This window comes from Phoca vitulina, unplaced genomic scaffold, assembly GCF_004348235.1.
Source record: "Phoca vitulina isolate PV1807 unplaced genomic scaffold, GSC_HSeal_1.0 scaffold37, whole genome shotgun sequence".
NCBI lineage: Eukaryota > Metazoa > Chordata > Mammalia > Carnivora > Phocidae > Phoca > Phoca vitulina.
Window position 1 is genome coordinate 16,976,010 of NW_022589740.1, and position 22,321 is coordinate 16,998,330.

Sequence of the window (22,321 nt, forward strand, 5' to 3'; positions counted from 1 at the left end):
ACCCAAAGACACACTGCACTGCAATGGAAGACACAGGACCACACACACACCAGACCACTGACTCCATTCAGACTTATTTCCAATGCCCAACACGGCCATGGATGCTCTATGGTGAGTTCTTTCCCAGGGGCAGTAGAAAAGAGTGGTAAGAGTAAGGAATTCTGGGACACCTGGGTAGCTCAGTTGGTTAAGTGCCTTTGGCTCAGGTCATGATCCCAGGGTCCTGGGATCAAGACTCACATCAGGCTCCCTGCTCAGTGGGGAGTCTGCTTCTCCCTCTGCCTGCCACTCCCCTTGCTTGTGTGCTCTCTGTCAAATAAATAAATAAAATCTTAAAAAAAAAAAAAAAAGGAATCAAAACTTAAAAAAAGAGTAAGGAATGCCTAGAACCAAACTGCCTGGGTTAATCAAATCCCAGCCCCACACTTAGTGACTCTGGACAGTTCATTTAATCTTTCTTTATCTCAGTTTCCTCATCAGTATTATGGAAAAAAGTTTATCGCATATCTCACTAACTTGCAAGGATGAAATCAACTAATAGATATGTAACACTGACTATATGCCAGATACGATTCTAAGGGGTTTTATAAGTTTACTGCTATTATTATTAAAATGTTCTTCTACTCTAAAATAAATTGAAGGCTGGAAGGCTTCTGGCTAATGACAAATAGTTTAGGAATCATTTTTATATCAAAGGAGATTTCTAACATCAGAAGTTTTTTTTTTTTAAGATTTTATTTATTTATTTGACAGAGAGATAGACAGAAGAGCACAAGCAGAGGGAGTGGCAGAGGGAGAGGGAGAAGCAGGCTCTGCACTGAGCAGGGAACCCGATGCGGGACTCGATCCCAGGACCTTGAGATCATGACCCGAGCCGAAGGCAGACGCTTAACCATCTGAGCCACCCAGGTGCCCCTAACATCAGAAGTTCTGGTCAGATTACCAATGCAATACATTTCTATCCCTGACAAACCTGTTCTAATACCCTGAGATTATTGCTCGTATGAAGTCTCATGTTACATGAAAATTTAAACACAGAGAACAAAGGAATACGAAGAACTTTCTGCCACTTATCACCAAGGCAAACAGCAACCAGATACTTTCTTCTGTTGTGCTGGAGGTGCACCACACACACACACACACACACACGCACACACAGTGTCTATCCTAAGTGATCAAGGTAACTAACACTTCCTCTATGATTGAAGAGTTATCATGGCAACTCAGACCTAGAAGAATTTATAGACTGTTCAATCCAGCCTTCTCGTTTTATGGATGAGGAGCCTCTATGATTTTGTGACTTGCCCAAGGTCACACTACAAATGAAAAGCCAAACTGGGATTCATACCAAAGATTTTTGGCAACTCATCTACAAGGCTTTGACAACATCCAGCTTTTTTGGGTACTTGAAAGTTTAAAAGTATTAAGGGGGAAAGCAATTCATTAAACAGGCAATGCAGCAAGTCTAATAAGGAATGTTTAGAATTCTGGAAAAAACACAAATTAGAAATATTTCTAATTATAGCTTGAGGAGATATAAGATACTGAGTCTTCAGAATCACAATAAACACAAAACCCTTTGTTTTGGCCAACACGATTCTCCTTAAAGAGGAAGAGGACTTCAAACAGAAATTCAGATGCTCAAGATGAACACTTTAAACAAATGAATATACTTTTCCTGGGTAATAACATTTCTGGCCATTTTCTGGTTTGTACCAAGATACAACTCCATTGTAGACAGAAGTGGTTTAATTCTAGCAGCAAATTCAAATTGCCTTGTAAGTGCTAATTGATTTCAAATTATCTGGTGGTGGTGATGGTCTATGTGCATGTGTAACTCCACACACACACACACACACACAGGATAAATTTGTTCCCCTGGGGCCATCCCTCATTGATAGAGGTTACCTTTACTGTCCCAGTCTTATCCTGAAGAGCTTATATCAAGTAAACCAGAGCTTCCCCCTCATTTTCTCCACCTGTCCATCCCCTAATGCTGACACAAATGATTAGGCAAGGAAGAAAAATTCACTCATTACCTTAACTGAATGGTAATTTGAAAATGGTCAGCGAAAGTTCAAGCAGTTTTCTCATGCATGAGCTACCTATAGATAGTCCACAATTCCACAGCGACAAAGACAAAGAGAAGATATTAAAAGGAGGGACTCAATCAACTTTTAGACATTTTAGAAGCGGCAGCATTTAACCCAAGTACTTGCTGTGAAGGTTAGCAGCTGGTGTGGAGTTTTTGGTAGTTCATGATTTGTGATTAAGACTTTGTATTTAATTCACTCCATTTCATCTTGTTTCTTCTTTATTTATGTATTTATTTTTCAGAGAGAGAGAGCATGAGCAGGGGAGGGCTGGGGTGTGGAGGAGTGGAGGGAGAGGGAGAATCCTAAGCAGGCTCCAGGCCCAGGGCAGCGCCCAACTCAGGGCTCCAGCTCATGATCCTAAGATCATGACCTAAGCCGAAAATAAGAGTCAGGCCCTTAACCAAGCATGCTACCCACGTGCCCCTCATCTTGCTTTTTAAAAATCATTCTTAAATGGCTTAATGTTTCCATAAAAAGGGAAAAAATTGTGTGAACAGTATTAGACTGATGCGTTCAAACTCAGCATATCCAAAAGCAGAATACAGACAAGCATTAAGAAATGACCTCATCTGTCTCATCTCCTGAGTCTGATCTGAATTTTTCCTCTTTAAAGTTCAGGGACAGTGAAAGAAATGATAGTCTCAAGACAGAAGAGCTTTAAAAGTATAGAATCTCTTTAACACAAATTAGGTAGAGAAGAAACTGGTCACCGTTGGAGGTGGGAGGGCATACAGAATCCAGTGAGTTAAAATTAGGTAAGATTTTTTTTAATAAAAAATGGAATAAAGGAGTAAGTGATGCTTTGGTTTACAAATAAATAAAATAGTCTTTAGTGGGGTGTCCATGTGCCCAGGTATAATTTCAATTATTACAGAAGGAGGAAGAACAGATATTCCAGAGACGGCTAGCAGTCTCTGCTACAAATACTCCACTCTTTAAGTTGTTAAAAATTCAATGCGGTAAATTTTAAAGCTTTAATTGGTTTTATTAACTGATTCATGAATTGAACAGCATCACACCTAGTAAAGAAAAGGGAGCTCCAAAGGGCTACATAAAAGGTTTTTAAAGGCAGAAAGGAAGTGGGGAAAAAGGAAATTATTAGCCAAGAATCTGTTGTTTTAGGCAAGGTTACCCTCGTAAGAGGAACAGAAGGGGTCTATCAGTGAATTTTTTAGTGCTGACCAGGAAATTCCCGTGTTAACCAACATGGACTGGATAAAGGTTACATTTCTAGAGGGATTGAAACTGCAATTAAGTTAGGTATTAAGTCTTGATTTACTGACTTAGGGCCTTAACCTAAGTGACGTCAGTTTGGGCCAGTGGTTTTCTTTTTAACAAAGTAAAAATAGTTTTAATATTGCAAGTATTTACTTCTGTGCCTAAATCTGAAAGCTTAGAAAACAAATAAGACACATGCAATAAATCATTGGTTCCAGAACATCAGCCCACAATCCAATGTCAGTATGTAATGAAGTTCATTAGTCTTAAAGTAAAAGTTTAAAAAGGACAAATAGTCAGATATTTATTCAATTTAAAATGCTATATTCTATTAAGAATAAGCCTTTGAGGGGTGCGTGGGTGGCTCAGTTGTTAAGTGTCTGCTTTCGGCCCAGGTCATGATCCCAGGGTCCTGGGATCGAGCCCCGCATCGGGCTCCCTGCTCCACTGGGAAGCCTGCTTTTCCCTCTCCCACTCCCCCTGCTTGTGTTCCCTCTCTCGCTGTGTCTCTGTCAAATAAATAATCTTAAAAAAATAATAATAAACCTTTGACACTTCTTGAAATTAAAATATCACTTCTTTTATGTGATAATGTTGATACTATGTGGCAATATATTTGTTTATTCAGTAAATGTTTCTGGAACACCCAGGCACTGTACAAAATGCTAAGGAGTCACTGGTTCCAATAGTCCCTACACTCAGCAAGTTGAGAGACTAGAAGGGAAGACAGTAAATACACTGTCAGAAAGTTTCAAACCAGGAGGAGCACTATTTTAAAAAAAGCAATGTAGAGGAGGTCAGGAAGATGGCAGAGGAGGAGGATCCTGAGCTTACCTCGTCCCACAGACCACACTGAAATCACAGCTCCACGGGTGGAGCTAACTCTGAAAACAACCTGAAGACTGGCAGACCAGACCTTCCTCAGTTAATGGGAGAGAGGAGGCCACACTGAAAAGGGTAGGAGGGGCAGAGACCCTGCGGAGAACCAAACCCCTGGGAAGACTGATAACAAATGGGAGGGAATGCTACAAGTAGGGAGAAGTGAGAGGACCAGGCCCACCCCAGGCACCCCATGCACAGGGGACCCACACTGGGAAGACAAGTCCCCGTAACATTTGGCTTTGAAAAATCAGTGGGGCTTCACTTTGTGAGTTTTTAAAAATCAGTGGGGCTTAGCTTCAGGTACTTTAAAAGTCAGCGGGTTTAGCTCCAGGAGAGCCAGAGGGCAATAAGAAACTAGGTTCCTGCCCTTAAAGAACCAGCATAACAAATAACCCTGCTGGGACACAGCATGGAAGGAGCAGTTTGAAAAGAGCCTGGGGTATATATTCACTAAGCTCAGAATGTGCCCTAGAGGGGCAGGGATCTTCAGAAGACTTCTCTAAAAACCTCCACGAGGTCGGGAACCATTTCTCTTCCCTCCCCAAGCCTACATAGCTAGACACCTGCAGGAACCAGTGCAAACACTCTCCACCTATCTCGCCAGGACCGTGTGCCTAGCCCTGCATTCCTCTGCAGACTTGCCCGTCCAACCTGCCCCACTTGGCAGGCATTCCTCCAAAGCAGCTCCTGCCCCCACACACCCAGCCAGCAGCCCTAGAAGGGACTAGCACCACTCCAGAGAGCCTACTGCCCTCAAGAGAGGGGGAGATAACACACACACCAGCACAGCCACAGTTCCAGCAGCCCAGCCTTTTAGTTGGCAGCACAGGAAGTGCCCTGCTGTCTGGTGCTACTCTGGCCCAGGAGAGTATCTGGTATGCTGGCCACACTACCACCAAGGAAAGCCTCTGGCGGGGGTGGGGAGGGAGCACACACAAAATGCCCTACCATTCAGTGTGCACACAGCTACAACAGACAGACCGAGTGGAGACAGGTAGCCTGAATGCTGACACCCCCCACCTGTGAGCCTCAAGTCACCTCAGACAGGATCCTCAACAGCACAGGGACCCAAACTGCCCAGTGTACACAGAGTAGGTGAAGCAGGTCATTGCTGCTGACTGGACTAAAGGCAAATACCGCTCAGCCACAATGGTAGGGCACATACAACCCACACAGCTGACAGCCCTGGTGGCCCTGGTTCTGGTGACCAGGGGACACTGGGCTACAGGGCACCACAGGCCCTCTTTATCATAAAGCCACTACTTTCAAGATCAGGAGATGTTCCTGACCTTCCTAACACATAGAAACACAGACACACAAAATGAGGAGACAGAGGAATATGTCCTGACTGAAAGAACAGAAGAATCCTAGCTAAAAAGCTAAATTAAACAGAGATAAGCAATATGCCTGACCAAAAAAAAAAAAAAAAAATCAAAATCATGCTTATAAAGATACTCACTGGACCTAAGAGAAGAGGATCTCAGTGAGGTCTTCAACACAAAATTTAAAAATATAAGAACCAGTCAGAGACGAACTCAGTAACTGAAATTTAAAAACACACTAGAGAGAATCAAGAGCACATTACAGGATACAGAAGAATGGATCAGCGATCTGGAAGACAGAGTAATGGAAAGCAACCAAGCTGAACAGCCAAAAAAAAAAAAAAAATGAGAGTAAGTTAAGGCAACTCAGCAACAGCAGGAAGCATGGTAACATTTGCATTATAGGGATCCCAGAAGGAGAGAGAGAGAAGAGGGCAGAAAACTTATTTGAAGAAATAATAGCTGAAAACATCCATAGTTTTAGAGAACAAAATAGACATTCAGATCCAGGAGGCACAGAAAGCCCCTAAGAAAATTAACACAAGGAGATGCACACCAACACACATAATAACTAAAATGGCAAAAAGTAATGATAAAGAGAATTTGAAAAGCAGCAAAAGAAAACAGTTACATACATGGGAAACCCCTTAAGGCTCTCAGCTGATTTATCAGCAGAAACTTTCAATGTATCATGCTACTCCCTTCTGGCCTGCAAAGTGCTTAAAGGAAAAAAAAAAAAAAAGAAAGAAAGAAAGAAAATGCAACCACGAATACTCCACCTGGCAAGGCTATCATTCAGAATAGAAGGAGAGGTAAAGAGTTTCCCAGCCAAACAAAAGTTAAAAGAAATCATCACCACTAAACCAAACTTACAAGAAATTTTAAAGGGAACCCTTTAAGTGGAAAGAAAAGGCCATAACTGGAAGTAGGAAAATTATGAAAAATACGCAAACACATAATAAAGGTAGATTAATCACTTATAAAACCAGTATGGCATTTAAAACACAGAGCATTATATCTACAAAAATCAGTCAAGGGAATTCACAAAATAAGAGGATGTAAAATAGGACAAACATATAAGATGGGGGGACGGAGTAAAGATTTCAGTGCTTTTAGAATGGGTTTAAATTTAAGTGACCATCAACTTAATATAGACTGCTGTATGTGAAGATGTTGTATATGAACCTAATGGTAACCACAAGTCAAAAATCTGTAATAGATACACAAAAGAATAGAGAAAGGAATCCAAACCTAACACTAAAGGTAGCCATCAAACCGCAAAGAGAGCAAGAGAAGAAAAAAGGAATAGAACTGCAAAAACAACCACAAAACAAGTAACAAAATAGCAATAAGTACATGCCTATCAATAATGAATTTGAATGTAAATAGACTGAGTGCTCTAATCAAAACATACAGGGTGACTGAATGGATAAAAAAAAATCAAGATTCATTTATATGCTGCCTATAGGAAACTCACTTGAGACCCAAAGACATGCAGATTCAAAGTGAAGAGATGGAAAAACATTCACCATGCAAATGAAAACAAGAAAGCTGGGGTAGCAATACTTGTATCAGACAAAATAGACTTTAAAACAAAGACTGTAGCGAGAAGCAGAGAAGGAGACTACATAATGATAAAATTGTTATGTCCTCTTATTGGGTTGTTCCCTTTAAGTATCTATGCACCCAACATGGGAGCACCTAAATACATAAAGCAACTATTAACAGACATAAAGGAAGCAATCAACAGGAATACACTAATAGTAGGAGATTTTAATACCCAACTTACGTCAATGGATAGATCATCCAGACAGAAAAATCAACAAGGAAACAGTAGCTTTGAAAGACACATTAGACCAGATGGACATAACAGATCTATACACAACACTCCCTCCAAAAATAACAGAATACACATTCTTTTAAAATGTATATGGCACATTCTCCAGGGTAGATCATGTTAGGCTACAAGTCTCAACAAATTCAAGAAGAATGAAATCCTATCATGCATCTTTTCTGACCACAAAGGTATGAAACCAGAAGTCAATTTCAAGAAAAAATCTGGAAAGAACACAAATACACGGAGGCTACATACCATGCTACTAAGCAATGAATGGGTCAACCAAGAAATCAAAGAGGAAATCAAAAAAGACACCGAGACTAATGAAAATGAAAACAACGATCCAAAATCTTTGGGATGTAGCAAAAGCAGTTCTAAGAGGGAAGTTTATAGCAATATAGGCCTACCTCAAGAAACAAGAAAAATCTCAAGTAAGAAATACAGAATGGGCTATGGAAGAATATTCTGGAGGGAACTAATTTGGATCAGAGTCAGTGAAGGCTTCCAGGAGGAAGGGATATTTAAGAAGCATTCTGAAAATAAGTAGCAGTTAGCTAGAAGACTACTAAGAGCTCATGCTGCAGGTGGAGAGATGAGCATGTGCAGAGGCCTTAAGGAGGATGGCCCATTGAAGTTCCTAAAGAAAGCCGTACAGGCAGGAGTGAGTGATCACAGGGAATAATGGCACAGAATGCAGCAGGGGACACATACAGTGTCTCACACACCACGCACAGATTTTAGATTTGCACCCAAGGGCAATAAAAACACATAGAAAGATTTTGAGCAGGAAAACAACAATCCAATTTCTGTTTTCACAAGGTCACTCTGGCTGCAGTGTGGAGACTAGACTCAGGGTGAGGGAGAGGTTGGTGAATTCAAATAAGAGATGGTGCAAAGAATTCCAAGAAATAGGCACAGTAGAGATTTGGCCTCTTGGAGAAGATTTTGGTGAGGTGTTGGCTCTGGGAGACCGGAGCAGGACTGTGATTAAGAACCAGGGCTCTGGAGTCAGACTACCCGGATCCAAACCCTGGCTCTGCCCCTGGTGAACCTTGCTTTAGGGCCTGAGTTTCCCCAACTGTAGAATGGAAAGGATAATATTAATGATATTAATATTAATAATTAATAATTATTAATTATAATTATTAAAAATATATACTATAATAATAATTAATGATATTAATATTAATGGTGAGGAATAAATGAGATCATTCAAGTGCCTGGGAGGAGGACTGGATGTATAAATGTTAGCTTTATTATTATAATTTCCCTTTCTAGTGTTAGGTACAGTGGAAAATCAAGGAAGACACCCAGGATTCTGTCCTGAGCATCTGAGGGGTCAGTGGTACCATTTACTGAGACACAGATAGGTAGAACTGGATGAATCAGGGAGAGAAGGGAAGACCTTTCAATTTTGCTCAAGGAGTTCCATTTTTGATAAGTGAAGAAAAGAATTAACTCTAATGGCACTCTCTAAACGGCCTTTTAGATGAATATGCTACAATATTTTTTAACATTCTTACTTGGCAAGTTTTTTAAGTGGGTAGTCCTGTTTTGTTAACTCTCTTGAATTTTTTTTTTTAAACAAACTCAAAATCCTAAAATCTTTAAGCCATGGATTTAAATAACACCAATTACAAAGATTTATATCAATAAATGCAATATATTTATATGTGGAGCACATCATGCCTGGTCACTTCCAACATCCCCACTTAGGGCAATATAAGATGATTCTGTTCACTGCACAGAAAGAGGTCACTCTCCTGTGAAATTTGCTCAGGCTATGATATGGCTCCCAACACACCAAACTAGGTCTTAAGCTTCAGAGGATTTAAGTCCTTGTAATGACTGATTCTCTTTTCAGAGCTTCGAAATTTCTTATTCATAAAATTAAGTGTGAGAGGGCCCTCTAAAATCATGAGGCCTATATAAAATCCTTTTTTATATAGGCAGATCTACACATATTTAGAAAAGTTATATTAAAACTATGATGAGTTACGATTTTTCAAATTATTTCAGAATAAAGCAATAGAGAAGAAAAACAATTTCTCAACTATGGTTCCGGTTACAGATCGAAATCTTATGTACAGTTACTAGGAAAAATCCTTATGCAACTACAAGGAATTTATTTTACCAATTTTATTTTTTAGTTTTTATGTTCAGTTAGCCAACATATAGTACATCATTAGTTTTTGATGTAGTGTTCAATGATTCATTAGTTGTGTATAACACCTAGTGCTCATCACAACATGTGCCCTCCTTAATCATTTTATTCCAGGACCTGGGCTCAATTTTCATAATTTGACACTGCCATTCTAAGCATAAACAGTCAACATGAGTAGGTAGCTAAGACATTGGACATGTAAAAAAAAACAAACAAAAAAAAAAAAAACAGTTCTGGAATTTTCTACTTTGCTTGTCTTCAAGATCCAACCCATGCCAGTCTTCCTTTCATGAATGTTCCTAAAGTACCTCAAACAATAGAGACCTCCAGCTACTATAAGGAATTCTTCATACTACCCATCTGCTAGTTCATGAAGAAAAAGAGACAAGCATATTTATTCAACCAATATTTAAGCTAAGGTCTGCGCTCAGCACTGGGGCAGGGGAGGGGACAGGCAGTTGGTCAGTGTGAACAAAATGCTCATGGAGTTCAAGGTCTCATGTAAAACTCTTCCCAGACTGAATATTTTGCTTGGATGCCTCCACCATCACTCAGTCACTAGATCTCCCACAACATTTCATGGCTCTCCTTTCTTTCTTAACGTTCTTTATATCTAACAGTCCCACTAATCCAGGAAACAACCTTTTTCACATTCTACTTGAAACAGAACCAGGTGGGATGATGGCAATACACAGAGGTTTCTCTTTTAATCTCAGCACTTAAACTGGTTTCGTGAATTCAATTCTATATGAGTAACTGGATTACCTTTATTTTAGATTTGTACTATCTGATAAAGAAAAAAAAAAAAGAAAAATCAATAGCCTTTAAATCCTTGATTCCAAGACTTATTGGCACACAAATTAACATTTTTAAAGTCAAGATGCCTTTGCATTGATGTGTTCATTTATTATGGTGTTTGCTTTCCTGAAAAGCTGTTTTCAAATCAGTGGTATGTCTTATAATCAATGTTGCCTTAGAAACTAAGAAATCCAACAAGAGGACTCAGACTGACTTGACGGGGGGAAAAAAAAGAAAAGGAGTTGGCAACGAAGACTGGACTCCAAGCCTTGGCTTACTGCCATTTAGTTACCAGTCACTGAGCCCTGTGACATCTGCTGAGTCTCTTCACGCTTCTGGACCTTTTCTTCTCCATTCATAAAATGCAAGTTTGCACTTCTGTTTCTCAAACTCTGTGGTGAGAGACGAGCTTAAGTTTTTCCAGTCAGTTGCAGACATGCATTTACGAAATACACTATGTAGATTAGACAAGGATTCTGGACAGGATTTATCACCTTCATTTATTTGATACTGCTTAGTAATACAATTAGCTTGTATTTCCCAATTACATAGTCGCTGGGCACCAGAAACAAAAATTCAGGGAATGAGTCACTCAGAATGAAGGTGTTTGTTATTCATGGCAGATTCAAGAGAGCAGTAGCATGGTTAATCCATCTGTGGATCATTGACAATGGACCAACAATCCAGAAGACACCTTTCAGGCAAAATAATAAAAGATAAATGTTCTCTTCTCCTATTATTCATTTTTAAAAAGTACAAAATACGAGAACTCATCAGTTACTTAAATTTTTTTAAACAACCAGGAACAGTACCCTTTGGTTGGAAATACCAGCCAATTTTCCACGTGATTTTTCAAAGAGAAGACAGATACGTAGCAGCTCTTACTAGAATATGCTTCCTCTACACCACTTAGTCCATGATAAAAAGTAACTACTTTTAGTTATTAGATCTAAGACCACTGCAGTTTATAGGAGCATCGCTTTTTAAGTAGTACATCAAAGTATAAGGGTGCATACAAATGCAAACACTTGTTTTTATAAGGACTCTTAATTGAGGTAAACGTACACGTGTGCTTGCTCTTTGCCCACCCACCTGGCACATGGGGACAATCGCTAAATAACCATACAAATTACCTAGCTCAGACTCTGACCACCCTTCATCAAGTTGATGAGAGAGCGACTTATTCCACTTCAAGAAAGAAATCATGCCCTAGGCGTGCCTGGGTGGCTCAGTCGTTAGGCGGTGTCTGCCTTTGGCTCGCTCAGGTCATGATCCCAGGGTCCTGGGATCGAGCCCCGCATCGGGCTCCCTGCTCAGCGGGAAGCCTGCTTCTCCCATTCCCCCTGCTTGTGTTCCCTCTCTTGCTGTGTCTCTGTCAAATAAATAAATAAAACCTAAAAAAAAAAAAAAAAAAAGAAATCATGCCCTAGGCAGGTCAGTCTCAGGGGCCTCCTGGAGATTTGCTGAAAAATAAGGGTATCTGCCTTAGAGCCTAGAGGTATAGACAATCAGAGGCTGGCCAGTTCTGGGCGCCAGACCAATGCTATTAGAGAGGTTCTCACACCTGAGCATGCATCAGGACCATCTGGAGGGCTTATTCACATACAGATTGCTGGCCCCACTCCTGAACTTGATCCAGAGAGCAATGATAAAGACCAAGAGTTTGCATTTCTAGCAAGTTTACAGGAGATGCTGATGCTCCGGGGAGCAGACTTTGAGAACCACTGGTAGAAGATATTCTGGGTGGCTCAGATGGTTAAGCGTCTGCCTTCGGCTCAGGTCATGATCCCAGGGTCCTGGGATCGAGTCCCACATCGGGTTCCCTGCTCCTTGGAAGCCTGCTTCTCCCTCTGCCTCTCTCTCTCTGTCTCTCATGAATAAATAAATAAAAATCTTTAAAAAAAAAAAAAAAAGAAGATATTCGAGGACAGCATTGGAAAGGTATCAGGGGTCACCTGATCCAAAACTTTCATTTTCCTGGTGAGGACACTGGGGTTGAGAGAAGAATGTCTTGTTCATGGTTATATATCCAATACTCAGAGCCTTCTCCACCCCCCAAAAAAAAAAGAAAAAGCAACTCAAGTTTCCCAAGTCTTAATATGCAGCTTATTTCATGGTTTTAAGTTGTGGCCACGTATCAGGACCCTGCTGTCTGAGCTATCAGGACCCTTCAGCAGAGCCTTCACACTGTTGACCTTCCTATCCACGTGTCCTTCGGAGAACATGTTAGTTCTACCAGTGACCTCAAAATGGTAGGCAAGTGGCCTTAGCCCAGACCGGGTGTTGGCAGCGCAATGGGACCTACTTGCCTAGATTTTAAACCCAGAGAACAAGTCCCTACCATCATGCCGTGCTGCCTGTCCCCCAGCTCCCTGGCACCTGAGCGCAAACAGATGGCCTGAGGTTTTGCAAAGTGACACATAATATAGGAGACGGTCACAGACGATTTACAGCACTGCTGTGGAAGTAAGTGCAGCCTCAACTGCTGTGGGGTGGAGGAGTCCCTGGCTGTGTGCTTGGCAGTGTGGACTGAGACCAGTGTCAAAACTCCCTTGGATCATGCCCTTTCGGCTGAGCCTGCTCTCCAATTCCCAACGGTTCTGGGAACTTCCTGCTTCCCCTCCAATAAATTATTTCTCTGTGTAAATGGTTTGCAACCAAGAACCCTGGCTGATATGACAACCCATTAATTTATCCATCAGCAGAGAGCCAATTGATCCTAATCAAAATTAGGGCTCCCACAGACTCCAGCAGTGCCTTCCACCTTTAGAACCATTGGATTTCTGCTGGTACACTGATTCCTTTGATAGTGTTTGCAGCAAAGGCTGCTTGACCCCCAGGGAGCCCCACCCCAGGCGATCAGTGCTCAGATGACAGAGCAGGTCTTGATTTACAGCCCCCGGCCAGAACTGATTGATCCAGGAGTGTAGCTTGACCCAAGACCGTGGGCTCTCACTGGGGCAAGAAAGGCCCAGAGAGCTCTCAAGCTTGGAAGGGAATGGAGCCAACCCACGCTGATGGCTGGGCCCTGTAGAAGGCCCCAGAAATGCCCTGGTACTGGTGCTTTCCCAGTCTTTATCATCCAATTCTTTCCCTTTCATGAGACATCCTGGTGAGTCCCCTTTTTGCCTGAATATTAACATTTGTCTTTGGTAAGTTAGTATCTTTGCTCCACTGACTCACTAAAAACCCCTCTCTCTGCCTTAGTAATCTAGCTACCCTCCTCCCTGCAACTCCACACATGGGGGTTCTTACAAGAAAACTTTTTAAATTCAGGTATCACCAGAAAAGAAAAAGGGTTTTTATAAACCACAAGGCATCTTTAAAGGAAAAAAAAAAAAAAAACCTTTGAAGGTTTTTTTTTTTTTTTTTTTTACATTGTTTTTGTTTAACTCTACTGTCCGATTTTCCCCTTATCTGCTCACAACATTACAACCTCAAGACATTCATCCTCGAACTCCATGCCTCGAGGAATGTGGTTCCTTCAGGTACATTGATACTGGTGAGTGATTTGAATTGGGTATTTGCTCTTTGTTTCAAGTGCCCTAAACATCTTAAAAGGTGCCATTTGCCACTAAAAGTAACCAAGGCCCTGTGGACAATGGCTTATTCCCCAACTGGGAAGGGCATCAGTTGGAGCTCCAGGCTCATTATGCCAGAGAGTAACGAAGGTTAAAAAAAAAAAAAAAGGGCCATGTTGCCCTGATGCAAGCAGCAGCTGGAAGAGGGGTCTCATTGCACAAACTGAGTACAACGTGAGCACCCAAACAATTAAGTACAGGGATGAAATAAAAACCAATGAGGGATTCACGAATATGTACGGATAATAAATAGGGGCAAAAGGAAGGCTCTTACAGTAACATGCCCAGCGCCAAATGGTAAAGGTGGAGAGTGCGGAATTTAGGAAAAGCATTCTGTAGCCATCATGGTATGCATTCGATCAGGAATCATCAATGGATACTAAACCTAGAGGGGGATCTTGGTGAGGAGCAGGATATTTGCCGGGCCTTAAAAACTATCTCCCCACAAAACTGTTGGACAGTAGAGACAATGTGCGGCATCTTGAACAAGTGACTGAATTGAACATCACCAATGAGGGGCAGATGGACACGGTGCGCCTCCAGAGAGGATCTTCGGAGCTCGCAACATCATGTATCCGGAGTTCCATACTGGATATAAATTATGCCTCAATATACTTTATTTGAAAATGTACAAAGGGTAAAAGTCCATGGTTTGAGAAAGCTCTGTATTAGTTTAAAGACAAAAGGAATAGCGTCTTGAGGGACTGCTGTGTCATGGAAAAAAAGCACACTACCTAGTAAGGTTGGTTTACTCCAGCCAGAATGGACAGAAGCCACAGATTTAAAAAAAAAAAAAAAAAAAAAAAATCACAGTCCCCCATTCTGAAGCACATTATGGTACCAAAAAATGAAGCATTTTTACATTAACATCTATTTTGTAGTGAACACAATATTCACATAAAGGGCTAAGACAAAAAAAAACTCAAAGAAATCTTGCCTCCAAGGACCCCTTCCTATCATCCCAGAGCCTCAGAACACCACTTACTGTTCTCAGAAGTTTCTCTTGGTAGATGGGAAGAAGTTTGTGTGTGTCCGACACGAGCCCACACGTGGATGGCCATCAGCACCCTAACCTCCCCATTTCTTAAGGGCCTACTCAGATGATCCCTCCAGAGGATTCCCCTTCATGCACTGCCTATACCACCTTCTCTAGTAAGCACTTATGACCATCCTCCTCCTAAGTTACTTTTCATGAACAAACACCTCCAATTTAGCACTTCACTTACAAACGATCTGATACTGAGCAGTGCCCGGCACTTGGGAGAATGCTGGATTGAAGCAAGTGAAGAGTAAAGGAACATGGGCATACTTTACCGTTTCACTCCTTTTCCTCTTCAGAGCCAGAAAATTGTCACTTTCTATGAAGAAGACCACCTTCCTTATGCTATTTTTTTTTTTTTAAAGATTTTATTTATTTGACAGAAACAGTGAGAGAGGGAACACAAGCAGGGGGAGTGGGAGAGGGAGAGGCCGACTCCCCGCCAAAGCAGGGAGCCTGACGCGGGGCTGGATCCCAGGACCCTGGGATCATGACCTGAGCCAAAGGCAGACGTTTAACGACTGAGCCACCCAGGTGCCCTGCTAGGTTACTTTCTCTAATAGACTTCCAGCTTAGAACATAATTAGTCTCCAAATGAGATTTTGTTATAACCAATGCAGTAAGATCGTAGGGGACTCAGATTTTTACCCATTTTGGTGTAAGTAGGGAGACTGAAATTAGCTTACAGCTCAGAAAAGAAGGGAAACTGAAAGCAAAACATTACTGTTAGAGCACTACCAGGGCATTTTAGACAAACTACTATGCAACCTGCAACTGATCAACTAAAATAAAAAGTAACACCTCATTGGTGGCTAAAAATGCTCAAAAATGGAGTGAAGATAGCTGACACTTAACACTACCAGACAAACCCAAGAGAAGCTAGTCTGTGGCAAAAAAAAAAAAAAAAAAATGTACAGCTAGGGTTTGAACCCAGGCAATCTGGCCTCAGAGCTTACATTTTTAATCCCTATGCCAGCAAAGTTAAATACCAATTCCCCAGTGTACATTCCTTCCAGACAGTTCCAACATGAGGTCTGCATCCAAAATTAAGCCATCAGTTTCTGGAAACACTCAATCTATTAACACTTCACTGAGCCTCATTTAATATTAAAAAATAAAAGATCTCATTTCTCCCCCCACCCCATTTAATTGCTTTTGTCCACTTTCTTCCTGCACTGAATAGTACTCATCAGGGTTCTTTGCAGAACTACTTTCAGTCCTTTTATCTGAGGAACTAATAAGGAATGTCTTTCTACCAAATTCAATCATCTGCTCTATTCCCCCCCATCTCCTTCAGCTGAAAGCATCACATTGACCTCTTGCAATTACTAACCCAAACCAGATAGCAGCTTTTATTTTTCCCTGTGGACACTGACCTATGCTTTTATTAAGTGTAAACAGGATACTGCTCTACTGAATGCACTTCAGAAACCTCCTCAAATCATTTTGTTGCCAAAGCATGCTTCCTTGTGAAAGGGTTGGTGGCTTTTCGGGTCATTCCACACTCCACACAGGATCCTCAACTCCCATTCACCAAGTGCAGTTTTCACCTGAGGCATCTGAGCAGTGGTTTATCTAATTCACCCATTAGAGAGACTCAGGTGAATTCCACACTCAAACTGCACGACTTGGGACAAAACAGCATACACCAAGTCCTGATTCCTTTATCTTTGAGGTCACTGCCTCCTCCTTTATCTTGGGGAGAACTGGAAGTGTGTCCTGCTCCCTGAGAGAGGGAAAGAAACCCAAAGTTCTTAAGTCCTTCCTTGGGGTTCCTGACAGATGTATGTGGCTCAGCAACTGTTTCTCGTGGTTTTTAAGTAACGAGCACTGAGCCAGTAGGCTGGTCACAGCTGGGCACAATGAAAATGGGGATCTTGGGAGACGAGGCAGTGCCTGGAGGATGCAGGGAAAGGGTTGGGGCAAAGGCCTGGGGGAGGCAAAGAAGATATTCTAGTCACCAGTATTAAACCTGACCTCCAGGGCGAACAACTTACCTTACAAACATTTCTCCCCTATTTAGAGTGTAAATGCAAGCATTTTTACTCCAAAACAACAGGCTTGTTCACCAGTGTGGGATGGCTCAGTGTACAACCGGCATTTGTCAAGTTCCTGGTGTATTCCAGATACTGTACTTCATACACCGGCACAAATCATCGTACTTCACCATGAAAGAAGGGACAGACTTCCCTTGAAAAGACAAAGTATGCCACCAAAGCCAGGCCCGCCCCTATCATTTGTGGGGCCTGGGGCAAGAGGACAAATGGAGGCCCAACGTAATTACTTTAAGGAGGTCATCAAGCTAGCCAACTGTCACATAATCCTCCTCGCTTGACAAATGTAGCTTTCTAACAACCTGGAAGGTCAGGTACAATTTAGAGTTCGCAGACCCCTTGCGGGGAGGGGGGGGGGGGGTTCTGGGCCAGACACAGGTTGTTTCAACAACCCTGTTAGATGGACACAATGTCTTCCCTCCCCCACCCAGACTCGGTCTCTCCCCAGGAAGGCCTCAGGGGCACACCTGCAGACCTTCAGCCCGCACTTCCAAGCTCTTCCAACACCAGAGAACAGCTGCCCTTCGGCCACTCCTCAGAGAGAAGGTCTGCTCCCCTCCCCACTTGGAGAGGCCTTGGAAGCAGGCTTGGGGCCTTCGGGCAGGGAATCCCATGGGAGTCTGGGGGTGGCGGAGGGGCAGCGTGTATTCTGGATGGGCAGCCCACTCCACCTGCAGACACCTAGCCCAGTGGGGAGGAGCACAGCCTGGTGAAGGCCAGAAACCCCCACATACACCTTCTAAACCCCAGGGGAATAAATGCAAAAGGGTTCCTTTGCCCAGGCCTGAAGGCAATACGGAATAAAAGCTTTCTCCATTTTATCCTAACTAGATCAAACTTTTCTTTCCTTGAAGCTTTCTGGGAGGGTGACTGCTTATATTCAAGATTAATAAACTGGTATAAGAGGATTCTTGTCTGGAAGGGATCAAAGAATTGAAACGCTTCCGACTATCTGGAAAGATCTAACAGCTAATATCCTGGTCTGGACGAAAAGGTAAATATTCCTCAAACAGCAAATGGATTGAACAGGCTTCTAGAAAGTCAGAAAAGGTGGGATCCTTGCCCTAGGGCATAAGTTGGGGAAACTTAATATGTTCGGTTTTGGAAAATTAAAAGCCAGATGAGTAACTAGTCAACGCAGCTGGGGCAGCCAAGTTCCAGCACTAGGAAGGAGTACACGCTGAGTGGAGCGGAGCAGGGGAGGTTTGGGCCTGCTCCAAACACAAAGGCCTGGCCAAAGGGGGTCACCAAAGGGAGGCGGTTGAGGTCACAGTGGGGTGAGTGGCTAGGGCTTGGACGTCAGCCCTAGTACTGATCAGGTATCTGCTTTGTCTTTTCTCAAAGCAAGTTTACCCATTTTCCGGACCTCCCTTTTTAGTTCTCCAAGATGGGGAGGTTACTACCTTTCCAAGTTCTGGCCCAGCGATGCGGTCACAACCGAGCCCAGTCCACACTCGGTGAGCACTCACTCAACCGTACTTCTTTAAAACTAGGAGCACGGCGGCCAGAACTAGAGCTGCACCCAAAGATGTTCATCAGGCAGCTCCCCACCACCTACCCCAACATCCAAGACGTGGCTCAGAAGAAGCTGAGGGCAGAAGGATGGGGTGAGGGAGGTTTTAGGGAGAGGGGCAAACAAAGCAGACATTGATCCAATGCTACGTCTCAGCCTCTTTTTGGGTAGGGGAGGCGTGCCTTCAAAAGTCGCCCAACTGGAGGGTGCAAAGGACAGGTGCGTAAGGCCCCCAAGCTGCCAGCCTCCGAGCCCCCCCCCCCCCCCCCGGAAAGGAAGAAGCCGCGCTACACCCCGCGGGCTCCAGGCCTGGAGGGGATCAGAGCGAGGGAAGCGGCCGGGAGCGCGGAAAACGCCGGGCGGGCAGCGTTCGGGGAGGCGCAGGTACTCACCCAGCAGCAGCAGCTTGAACTCGCGGCGCGCGTCCTTCTTGTCCCGGCGAAGCTGCCGCTCGATCTCGGCGCTGATGCGCTGCGACTCCTTCTCCTCCGCCGACAAGCAGCAGCAGCCGGCCATGGTGCGCGCTGCACCCGACGGCGCGACGCGGTCCCGGCGCCCGGCCGCTCTGCCACAGGCACCCGCGTTCGGAAAGAAAAACACAAGGCCGCCTGGACTTTTGGAGTAAGAAGCCTGGCCGCGTGAGGCTCAGTCCCGACCTCGAAGATGGATTCGAAGGCGGGGGCGAAATCAGAGCCCCAGGAAGAGTCCAGTGCCCTGCAGATCCCGGCTCATCAGCCCCACAGTCGTTCCTGGGGAGGAGGAGGGCCAGCCGAGAGGATGGGAGCGCTGCCGGCACCCGGAAGATGCGCACGCCCCTTAGCACAGGGGCCAGACACCCAGTCGCGGGGCGCAGACCGCGCGTAAAAAGTTGGGGCGTCGGTGCCCGGGCGGGGGGCGGGGGGAGAGCGGGATCTCCCGGTCCTGGTGGTGTCCCAGGCAGGCGGCAGGCACGGCGTTGGTTGGAGGCAGAGGGCCTAGCTAATCCTTGCCTGGGAAGTTCCGAAAGTGACCGCAGATTAAGACTGAGCGTAAGGGTTCCAGCTGGCGCTGGTGACTCTAAGTGGCAGAAGGAGGCGGAGCGTCTCGGACCTGCAACCCTGGCGTCTGCCCCATTTGGCCTTCGGGGCGCGCCAAACTGAGGGTGCCTGGGAGCGAAAGGGACCAGCAAGGAGCTGGGGCGCGGATCCCGGGGGCCTGGAGCTCCTGGGAGCAGAGCCCCCCCCCGCCCCCACGTGCCGCCCTGGCCGTGAAGTCCTTGCACCCGGAGGGCCGCCTGCCGAGGTGGCGGTGACCAGCGCGCTCTGGCCGCCGGGCCCTGCTTCCTGCCCAGATAGGGTTCAGACAGGTGAGTGAGTTCCGCCGGCTTCAGCCTCAAGGACTCCCAGCTGCAGGAAGAGTGCTACGGAGCCCAGCGTCCGCCGCGGGACGCAGCGCACCAGGGGCAACGAGGAGCTCTCCACCCCCACCGAAGTTGAAGGCTTGCACACCAGCCACACGACCACACACCCTGGGTGTCCTAGACGGGCTCCTTCCGCTTCCCGGGCGCCTCAGCCCAGCCCAGCCCAGCTCAGGTTCGGCCTAAGAGCTTGGCCAGCTGGGCAGCCTGCCTGCAAGGTGCGGCCGGACCTGACCCCGCGGGCAGATGCCACGGGGTTGCATTAAATAGGAGAACGCCAGAGCGGAGAGTGCATATCCTTCCGGGCCCTTCCTCGGGCTCCTGGGGAGGAGGGCTGGGGGTGGGGGAAATGGAAAACGGCTGGCTACTTTGCATTTTATGAGGGGCAAGACTCGGGCTCTGGAGAGAAGGCTGACACGCCTGCCCGGCACCTGACGGCCGCTGCCTTGCGGAGGTGTGTCCGCACCGACGCCTTGACCCCGCTCCTGGAACGTCGGGGGCCTGTTTGAGCCGCGTAATAAACACTTAAAAAATTAAAAAGCACGTCTTTGTGCTCAAATGCTACCATAGAATGCGTATTACAACATCTGATTTTTGTCTTCGGTGGAGATAGGTTTTGAATCAGAGCGCCGAGAGGCCCACGGGAAAAGCAGAACGGGGAAGGTGGAGGGAGGGGATCCCGTCGTCCACAGCAATGAGTGTTTTTGCCTTCTCCTCTTCAAGTTACTGTGTGCCGCGTAAACACTTCATGGCGTTAGGCAATTAGCTAATGCCTCCTCTCTTACGAGCAGGCGTAAGTGCCTTTCATAGGAGTGGCATATATTTCATCAGTTCAAACTGAGGAGCATGTTGAGTGGAAAGAGTGGTATTTGTCATTATATAAGAAACTTGGCATTGTGATGCTCTCTAGCTTCAAGGTCTTATTAGTTATTTTACGGTTTAGAGAATGGGAACGAACCAGGCATTAAAAATGAATGTGCTTACATTCTTAAATGCGCTCTTAACTCGCAGGCAGAAATTAACAGTAATAGTGACCCCTACAGGGAACTTTCTGGACATTTCTCATCTGATCCGTGGCCGTGTAATCACACTTTCCTTCCTTGGTTCTTACAGATAAATTTACAATTTGAGAATAAGACCTCTTAAGAAGCCAAGAGCATCATCATTATTAATATTTTTAAATGATTACAGTCATTTGTATTTTAAATGATTAAAATGATTGAAATGATGAAATGATTTAAATGATGTAAATGGGCAAATTTGAACTCCAAGTTAGCTGGAATGACTGACCTGTTAGGGCCAATGTTGCTAAGATTCCGAAAAAGATTTGAAACCTGTTGCTTCTGGCAAATCTGAAAAATGTTCCTGGGCTGGTGAGCTTGGCAGTAGGTATCAGAAGTGTTAAATGTGTCCACCCCCTTTGCCCAAACTAGTAATTCTCCCCTTGAGAAATAATCAGAGAGAAGTCATGATTTACGTACAAAGGTTTATTTCTAATAAGGACAGTAACCCAAAACAACCTAAATGCCCAACAACAGGAAGTAAGTCAAATAAATGATATATATATATACATACAATGAGATATTATAAGTCATTAAATATTTGAATATGTAACATATATGAATACCAACTAAAGATTTGGAGGGAAACCTTATATTGAGTGAAAATGGCAAGATACAAAAATATAAACAGTATGATACAAATTTGATTATGGGAATACACATACACACTTTTAAGAGATTAAAGGGGCATCTACCAACAAGGTAAGTTGCTCCAGGTCATGGCTTTTTGGTTGATTAATTCTCTGGTATAAAATTGTTTGGGGGCAGCTCATATAAAGTTATCTAGCCACCCCCCTTTCCTCAACTGTAAAATGAGAGGAATGTACCAGAATAACCTCAAAGAGATCTCCCAACTCTGACATTCAATTATTTCTTTGGTGATTTTCACACTTAGAAGAAAGTATTAAAAATAATCGTAAACCGAAATGTTATTGAGCAGTAGTAACTAGTAAGAACAATAAAATGAGGATATCACAAGACAATTATTTTTATTTTTATGCCCGTTTTTTATTAACATTTCTATTTTCTTGATCTTTAGGATCTGGGGGCTGGATGAGAATAATTTTAAGTTATTAAATCATTGGCAGCATCTTTCCAGGAAGGGGTAGTTTGGGAAAGAGGCCTTAGTAAAAGAGGGTATTTGTTTTCCTGGGTTATTCCCAAAGTACAACAATTCCATTCCATCCCTGCTGAAGATCAGAGCATAGTGTGGACTTGAGTTTCAGCTACCTGGCAAGTGCTAGGAACATAGATGAACTACGTGTCTGGGAGTCTTCTGAACGTCCATTGAGTCCATGCCAGACTCTGGACCTGGGCCATTCCAGGTACAATTCCAGACTTCAGATAGGCTAGAAGTCTG

General features: G+C 44.0%; 1 protein-coding gene across 1 annotated transcript in view; it reads right to left on the reverse strand.

Annotated features, from left to right (window-relative positions):
- GNA14 (G protein subunit alpha 14) overlaps nt 1-21,019 on the reverse strand; it is a 190,255-nt gene extending 169,236 nt beyond the window's left edge. The window contains exon 1 of the mRNA XM_032427510.1: nt 18,897-21,019. Coding sequence (XP_032283401.1) covers nt 18,897-19,020 — 124 coding nt within the window. The 5' untranslated portion in view covers nt 19,021-21,019. The remainder of the gene's footprint in view (nt 1-18,896) is intronic.
- Nucleotides 21,020-22,321: the final 1,302 nt, after the last annotated feature.